Source organism: Mytilus edulis, chromosome 6 (assembly GCF_963676685.1).
Source record: "Mytilus edulis chromosome 6, xbMytEdul2.2, whole genome shotgun sequence".
NCBI classification, from domain to species: domain Eukaryota; kingdom Metazoa; phylum Mollusca; class Bivalvia; order Mytilida; family Mytilidae; genus Mytilus; species Mytilus edulis.
The window spans coordinates 82,685,534-82,694,721 of record NC_092349.1 but is presented as its reverse complement, the minus strand read 5'-3'; the positions used below and the strand labels follow the sequence as shown (position 1 = coordinate 82,694,721).

At 33.2% G+C, this 9,188-nt stretch overlaps 2 protein-coding genes across 12 annotated transcripts in view; one reads left to right on the top strand and one right to left on the bottom strand.

The window, feature by feature from the left end:
- Nucleotides 1–405: 405 nt before the first annotated feature.
- On the bottom strand, nt 406–6,167 carry LOC139528662 (large ribosomal subunit protein uL16m-like). The gene is made up of 4 exons (XM_071324770.1): nt 6,056–6,167; nt 4,017–4,076; nt 2,156–2,325; nt 406–879 (listed from the first exon to the last, which is right to left on the bottom strand). The coding sequence occupies exons 1-4, from the start codon at nt 6,108–6,110 to the stop codon at nt 421–423; spliced, it is 744 nt and encodes a 247-aa protein (XP_071180871.1). The 5' UTR covers nt 6,111–6,167; the 3' UTR covers nt 406–420.
- Nucleotides 6,168–6,214: 47 nt separating this feature from the next.
- The window catches only part of LOC139528661 (GATOR complex protein Iml1-like), a 103,508-nt gene continuing 100,534 nt past the window's right edge, over nt 6,215–9,188 (top strand). For all 11 annotated transcript variants that reach the window (XM_071324768.1, XM_071324767.1, XM_071324766.1 and 8 more), the window contains exons 1-2: nt 6,215–6,310; nt 8,840–8,933. In XM_071324768.1, coding sequence (XP_071180869.1) covers nt 6,253–6,310; nt 8,840–8,933 — 152 coding nt within the window. In that variant the 5' untranslated portion in view covers nt 6,215–6,252. The remainder of the gene's footprint in view (nt 6,311–8,839; nt 8,934–9,188) is intronic.

Below are 9,188 nucleotides of genomic sequence, written 5' to 3'. Positions count from 1 at the left end.
AGAGGATTTCTGCTCACAAGTAAGGTACTAAACCAAGAGTTTCAAGTGGTGAAGTTGAGATCATTCCATCGTTTATTTTACAGACGCCATCACGAGTTGGTTGACCATTACTGAATATCAGTTTCACAGATGACAAAGGATAAGTTACAATAGTCGCTACTACAATCAGGTATATAGATTGGACCCTTGGTTTTCATGTTTGAACTGTTTGGGGCCCTTTTATAGATTGCTGTGCAGTGTGAGCCAAGGCTCCATGTTCAAGACAGTATTGAAGACCGTACTTTTACCTGTAACTTTTATTTTTACAAATTGTGACGTGGATCGAGAGTTGTCTCATTGGCACTCATACCACATCTTCTGATATCTATTTACTGTATTTGCAATACATAAAGTACATTCAACATGCCAAGTAAAACTATTTTATTTCTCTTTATTTAGATAATACAAATCATAAGGACTATAGTAGATTTTAACTCCATTATAATTATTTTTCAAACAATATTCGTAAGTAAATGGATTTATATTCTTCTCCTTTAGGATGGCTTCTTGTCTGACATCATCTTCTAGTATCTGTGGTGTTACAATGCGTGCCTTGAAAGGCATTTTCTGTGACACAACTTTTAATGTTTTTTCCAGATCAAGTAATTCAATTCTGCCTCCAATTTCAAATATGATATGACCTGCTTTAAGTGGATACACATAATGATCAATGTCAGATTTGCCCTGGCCCATCTGTTTGCCTGCGCCCTTTTTAGAAACAGCTTGCCACGGTTGATTAACTCTCCATACACCATATGTTTTACCTTCCTGAATGTGCTTATTAATAGCAAAACGGATTAAATTATAATGTTCAAATCTTAGACGACCTCCTGTCAATGCCTAAAATTAAAGCAAAAAGTATATTTTCATTATCCATGAGTTCACATATTTAAAAAATACCGAGGAAATGCGAGTATGAAAGCAATATGCTTTATTTAGAGTATTATTTCCATGTTAAAAGGGAAATAGTGATGCAGCGTTTTAGAAGTCATCATGATTGTTTTATTTGAACAATTAATGAAAGGCAATACTAAACTGATGCACCACTTATATTCATTAGTCAATAGTGATACATGTAGGTACCCATTGTGTACATTCATGTGCACTTGGGTGTCTTGATTTTAATTAACTTTTTGGCCTTTATCATCTACATACAGTTTTCCTTTCTGTATATGACACACCTTCTAGTGGACGTGAAATTATGCCAAGTTTCATCACCTCGAGGTTGAGAATTTAGAGAGCAGAACAGTTTTTCTCACAGGAAGGATTGTGCCTGATATTCATATGATGAAGACATAATCTTTCAATCAGTTTAATTGAAGTCTGGAGCTGGCATGTCAGTTAACTGCTAGTAGTCTGATGTTATTTATGTATTATTATCATTTTGTTTATTTTCTTTGGTTACATCTTCTGACATCAGACTCAGACTTCTCTTGAACTGAATTTTAATGTGCGTATTGTTATGCGTTAACTTTTCATTGGCTAGAGGTATAGGGGGAGGGTTGAGATCTCGTAAACATGTTTAACCCCGCCACAATTTTGCGCCTGTCCCAAGTCAGGAGCCTCTGGCCTTTGTTAGTCTTTTATTATTTTTAATTTTAGTTTTTGTGTACAATTTGGAGTTTAGTATGGCATTCATTATCACTGAACTAGTATATATATTTGATTAGGGGCCAGCTGAAGGACGCCTCCGAGTGCGGGAATTTCCCGCTGCATTGAAGACCTGTTGGTGACCTTCTGCTGTTGTCTGCTCTATGGTTGAGTTGTTGTCTCTTTGACACATTCCCCATTTCCATTCTCAATTCTATTTACATATTCACAGGGTAAATACTGTTCCTATGTATTTATTTCATGTATCATGGAATATTACCTGGTATTACCTTGTAGTAATAGTCAATTATCCCGTTTTATAACTGAACACCAAACAGTTTTCTGTTGGTAAGTTAAACTCAGTTTTTACCATGAAATGCAGAGTAGCATTTTCTTTTTCTTGGTAATTTCTTTTAAAATGTTCTATCTGTAATGGTTTTTATATTTCAAAGTTCACCTTACTATGACTTTGGGAGGTGTATTTTTTTGTTTAATTTATTACATATATCTGTAACTTTTTAAATACCTGTATTCCAAATTGTCCGTAGATAAGTTTGTTATTGACCATCTCTGGCCCTCTCATATGGTCCAACATTTTAGACATGGTAGGAGGTTTAGCAGAAGGAATTGGGTTCTGTGGTACTTTGTCAAACTGTGACAGTTTACTCCTTAGTCTATTTACAGGTAGTTCTAAATCTGTAATATAACAAGATTCATATCATAATGTGTAATATTAATTTTCACACAGACTACATTAAAGTCTAACAAAAGGCTGTTAGAGCAACAGCAAACCAGATTTTTTTTATTGATTATTTGTGTTCTGGTATTTTTCAAGGACCACAACTCCTGATCATAAAAAGTAAAAGTGACAATCGTCAATACTGAACTTGACCTTCATTTTGTCATCAGTAAAAATGTATTAAAATTTAAAAAGCTTTGGTTGAATGGTTTATGAGTAAATGCATGGACACTGTTTGGCAGCCTGCCATATGGATACCCCTGTGCCCTCTCGCAGAACATCCACAAGTCAATAACTGATTTTTCCTTCTAAAATCAGGATAAAATGTATTGTTACCAGCAAGTTATAATTAAGTGAGCGTGCTTAATCATCTAGATAAAATTCTTATTTCTGAATTTAAATGCAGTTATATAACTTTTTAGATTTGCAGACAGTGATTGAAATTGTTCATTAAGGTGGCTCTTAAATGTAACTGAAGGTAGATACAACATATTAGGATAACAGGCAGTGATTGAACAGGGTGAAATCTGACAATGCTTTAGATGGTAGAATAAATCTTAATCATGAATAAAATGATGTTTGGGGTACATGTCAAAAAGACATCAACCTTATATAAAAAAAATAATAAATAGACATCTAAAAAGGAATCAAACAGTCTTTAAAAGTAGATCATATCTATAAAGCAATATGTCAAGATACAAATCATCTTAGTCACTCTATACAAGTTGTGAATAACTGTCAGAAACAAAACTCAACTCAAATTCATGAGTTAACATTTTTTTTTTAAAAGTCACAAATGTCATAAAAAAGTCTTAATTTGTGACAGCAACAGGAAACATTAATGTGGTAGAATTATACTTATTGTTTTAGATCTTGATCCTTTCAAACTAAGCAATACATGTGTAGTACCATCAATATTATAAATAGTAACTTCTTCTCTGATTACATTCTTCTGTATCATAACTTATACTGTGTGTATATATTTGATTCAATACTTTTTCTTAATGCTTTTTATAAAACATACTAATTCTTTGTTTGCAGTGAATTTAAAATGTTTCCTTGACATTGTAACTGTACCATGTTTACTCTTATCATGTTTATGATTTTTTAAGATACATGTACTAATAAATTATAAAACAAGAATGTGTCCAAAGTACACAGACGCCCCACTTGCACTATCCTTTTTCATGTTCCATAGACCGTGAAATTGGGTAAATATCTAATTTGGCATTAAAATAAGAAATATTATGCTATAGGTAACATGTGTACTAAGTTTCAAGTTGATTGAACTTCAATTTCATCAAAAACTACATTGACCAAAAACTTTAACCTGAAACTCCCACTTTAATTTTCTATGTTCAGTGGACCATGAAATTGGGGTCAAAAGTCTAATTTGGCATTAAAATTAGAAAGATCTTATCATAAGCAACAAGTGTACTAAGTTTCAAGTTGATTGGACTTCAGCTTCATCAAAAACTACCTTCACCAAAAACTTAAACCTGGAGCAGGACAAACAAACGAACGGAGCCACAGACCAGAAAACATAATGCCCCTCTACTATCGTAGGTGGGGCATAAAAACATTTTTAAATGAGCCAAACACTGAAATCTCAAATACAGCAGAAGGTTTAATTATCAATCAAAATTACCTTCTTCCTTTTCTGGCATTTTCAGCTTCATGTATGTGGCAACCTGAGTCACTTCTGACCCTGAAAAATAATCAAATTATCTAATTAGCTACATGTCAGAATATAACACAAAATCCCCTTTTTTATTACTTCAAATCATCTTTTTATTGTACAGGAAAGTCGAAGTGAGTTTTCCAACTAACAATGACTAAAGATACTTTAAAAGTATCATCAAACATGTCAAATATCAGACCAATATCTTCGAATTCAAGCAAAGAAAAAATTGTGGAAAAACTTATTTGCCTGAATAACAGATGGACAGACAGACAGGTAGACAGATAGAGCACAAACATGTAGTTTAAAGGTAATTTATATAATCAGAAACCGATCTAAAATAGAGAATTGAAATGGGAAATATGTCAATGAGACAACTACAACTGAACCACCAATGGGTCTTCAACGCACAAGAAAATCCTACACCCAGAGGCAGGCTTCAGCTGGCCCCTTAATAACAATGTGTACTACATGTAGTTCAGTGAAAATGTACATCAATACTTAACTCCAAAACATCATGCTACCCAAATTGTACCGATCAGAGTTTTGTGGTAAAAAGTATTCTGCATAAGTTGCATAACATTTGGTTGAGTCAAACTTAAGTTTAAGAACTGAAAAAATATCAAGGATGGAAAAAAATATTCATCATATTTTCATTTTATTTATAAAGGGCATAACTCTAGAATGGTTATATTAAAGTGACACTACTTAAATTCACACTTGATCTGTATTGTAATAAGCATTGTGTGTAAGTTTCATAACATTTATTTAGGCAAACTAATATTAGAGAACGGCAACTAAAAAATCAGCAATATTTCCACTTATAAACATGATAAAGGACCACTAGCTACGAGATACATTAAAAATCTAACACATTATTTCTTTTGCTCAATCATTAATGAAATGCAAATAGAGAAATAATAATTCACTTTTAGCAGCCAATATGGTTCAATTTTGTGAAAATAAGCTAAAAAACATTGATTATGATTCAATCACTTGCAAGTGAATAATTCTACCTCATTCATGTCATTGAATCTGTATTCATGTGAACTTCAATTTAACCCCTTAGCTTGAGATGGATAACATGTGAATTATATGTGTAAAGTTATTTAAAGGAAATTAATGTCAACATTGAAAGTGAAACAAAGGTAAATCATTTGATTGACTTATTTGATCCAAACACAATCATTCTTATACAGGTAAAAAAAAGGATAAACATGAATTTTTAATCTATAACATGAAGTAAATAGACCTAGAAAAATCCAACAGCACGAGTTAGCTCCATCTATCTATATTTATATTTATGTTTACATCGCATGTATGGTCATCAGATGACTTTAGAGGTCAACTCTATAGTTAATTGGATGGTGTATGGACTAAACTACACACAAAACGAAGCTATGTTTTTTCATGCCAGTGTCCTGTTTATTGTTTATTTTAGACTTTTAATGCATGTAGTTTTGATAAATGTTTTTATACATTGTTATAAATCAAATATGAGAATTGTGTTCATTTCGGTGAAAATGAATTTGACAGTTTGTGCCCCTTTAAGTGCACATGATGTCACCAAAATCCAAACTTGATCTGTGTTATGTGGTAATAAGCATTATGTATAAGTTTCATCACATTTAGTTGAGGCAAACGTTAGTTAGAGAACCGGAAACCAACAATTTTTTTTCAGCTTATCGAGAATGAAAGTAGAATGAAAAAGATATCAGCTGATCATTCTTTATACTAAAAATAAAATATATTGTAAAGGTTACTATACAAATCTTGAATACAGAATGCACCCTAAAATAAAGTGGAAGGAAAAGCTGAACATATGTTAGGTTCCGAATTGTCTAACCGTTGGCAAAAATTATGCCGAAATGACTTTTATACATAGGTGCCGATTTGATCCCTAATCATATCTTTCTAAGAGATTTTTGCTACCGTGAGAACAACTGAAATAATCACATATATCGAAAATGATAAAAAATTGCTACTTATTCAATAATTTCAATTACATTTTGTTAGCAAAAGTAAATGTTTTCTGCAAAGATTTTTTACAAGACAGTTCATTTTTTGTTCTTCGATGTAGGCTATTCTCTTTATTTTCCCTTTACGCAAATTCGTAAATGTAAGCGTTTTGCAGACCATGCATTTCGTATGTTTCTCTCGGACTTTATCCATCGCCGTACGAAAAAACCGCCACCAAAATGAAATGGAGAATGAAAAGATAAAAAAGCTTCATGTCCATAAAAGAAATCCACAAGATGCATGTAAATGACATTTCGTGATTTTTGTTTAAATTCATTTCAAAATCTTTTTACAAACCATGCATTCGTTACAACTGTACTGTGTACATGAGTAATTTAATTTGCAATGTAGCACTGTCTCTTCTGAAGTTCTGTCAAATTATGACAAATATTTTGAAATTATTCATGACATCTTGGAAGGCTGTTATTTTCTGCAAAAAAAAAGAGGGTGGCAAAGGGTTATTTTTGTGCAACGTTTTCGGTCTTTTTCTTTCTTTTTTCGAGTTTGGTTAGAAGTGCGTGATGTATGAGAGCAAGACTTAATAGTTAAGATAGTAATTTAGTCATGGCTAATCTATCTACATCTACATAATACTAATAAATATACAAGTTGTATTGCTGTAGTGACGTAACATAATACATACCTGTCAACCTCTGAAAATGAAAAGTCAGGTCATGACCTGCATTGAGAAAAAAAATCTCAGGTCATAACGCGTACGACATTTTGCGGGCTCAATTGAAGAAGAAAAATATGTTTACATATAATTTATATAGTCAATATGTATATGAAACAGTTAGAACATGTATACAAGTTTATTTCAGACTATTGTTATATTCCATAGTAGCAGACTTGGCATTCTTTAAAAGAACTGCACTTGGTTTCAGTTCATAGCAATGCAAATGTGTATTCATTTTACAAGAAAGAAGAGCACACAGTGTATCCTTATTAAGATCAGCCCTAAACTCTGTAGCTATTTTCTTTACTAAAGAAAATGCCCTCTCACTGTCTGCAATGCTGTTTGGCAAAACCAGTAATGTTTTAGCAAGTTTTGACAAAACAAAAAATTTTGGCTTGTTAATAAAAATGTCATGCAACTTGGACATTTCTCCCCAAAATGTACCAATGTCAGTTTCAGGGGAAGTGCAAAGTGGAAGTTCATCTAATGGGGTCAACTGATAGTCACTGAACTCATCTTGTAGCTGTGTTGTCTCTTCATATCGTTACGTAGCTCAGGTAAACAGTCCTACATTTTGACTTTTGGTTACATTGAAAAAGACCGATAAAACCGAAGGTCGTATTACTTCTAAATACCGGAAACAATTCCGGTCAGAAATCTGGGTGAAACGGGTAATGTTAGAAATTCCCGGGACCCGCCGGGTAAAGAAAAACTCCCGGGTGAGAGGTGAAAATAACGGGTGTCACCCGCAAAAAACGGGTGAGTTGACAGGTATGATAATACTGAATATCCTAAAGGTTTTTATGGTGTTTTCCCAGAATAATCTAAGATATCCTACTGTAGTGTATAATCGGTCGTCTTGTTGGTTCATTCAGACTTTGTTATTGTACTTATTACACGGGAAAACTCCGCATTGACTCCACTACGCTAATACCAACTCTCAAAATTAGTGCAGAATACATTTGTTCTACTCTTCTAAATAAAAGAACATTTCTAAAGATATGTCGTCCTGAATATGCATGAAATATTTGCCACTGGACGTCAAGCAACCAACAATCAATCAATCTAGAGATATGTTTTCATAGTTATTCAAAAGTATTTTATAAAAATTGCCAACTTGCCAATTTTCTAATGGCTGTTTAAAACCTGACTTCCAAATTCCTAAAACATTTCAGAACTTCACAAATTCCACTTCTGACCTCTATAGCTTTGTGTACATTCCATTAAGCGTCATCAATGAAGGGGATAGGACCTTTATCAGTATTCCGGGAACAGGTGTTTTTAAGCTCGGAATTTCAGGATTGACCCTTATGGGATCCGGGAATTCTTTTTTTCCAATTTCGGGATGCAGGTATTTAGATCTTTTTAAATTCAGGAATATCGTGTTTTAAAGCCCAGGTTTTCAAGATCAGGACCCCTCCTACACCCCCCCCCCTCACTCAATCTTAGTGGCAGACAAAACAGGTCATGCAAATCATATTTCTAAGAATTTCAAAATGACAAGCACCTTACGTTTGAGGGATTTTCCCACTACAAAAAAACATCCACAATAAAAATAAAACTTTGGGAAAAAACAATGTTCATAGATATAGGAAGATGTGGTATGAGTGCCAATGAGACAACTTCCAAGTAACAATTTTATAAAAGTAAACCATGACAAGTCTCAATTTACAGGCTCTTGAACTGAATTTTAATGTGTGTATTGTTATGCGTTTACTTTTCTACATTGGCAAGATGTATAGGGGGTGGGTTGCGATCTCATAAACATGTTTAACCACGCACATTTTTGCACCTGTCCAAAGTCGGGAGCCTCTGGCCTTTGTTAGTCTTGTATTATTTTTAATTTTAGTTTCTTGTGTACAATTATAGAGTTTAGTATGGTGTTCATTATCACTGAAATAGTATATATATTTGTTTAGGGGCCAGCTGAAGGACGCCTCCGTGTGCAGGAATTTCTCGCTGCATTGAAGACCTGTTAGTGATCTTCAGCTGTCGTCTGTTCTATGATCTTTTATGGTTGGGTTGTTGTCTCTTTGACACGTTTCCCATTTCCATTCCCAATTTTATTTATAAACTTTTTTGTTTGCTATTTTAGTTTTAGGAAATGATATTTTGATCAATCCTAAAGACTTTCCTGACGTTGTTCTCCGAGATATTCTAGAGATTCATCATTCTGATAGTGATAATAGGTAAGTGTCATCAAGTAAGGGAGATAACCTAACAATTCTTTGTAATAACTAATATATATATATAGTTATCATGAACTCAGTCGTGGTATCAGTGATGATAATTGTTACGGTAATTGTATTGCTGTTTTATTATTTCGTTCCACTGTGTAAACCCCTGTATGTATATGTTCATTTGTAATTGGCATTTGATGATAGTCTAATGTCTGGACTAAGTGGACTTTTTTTCAATGTTTTTTACTTCCTTACTCACTTTAC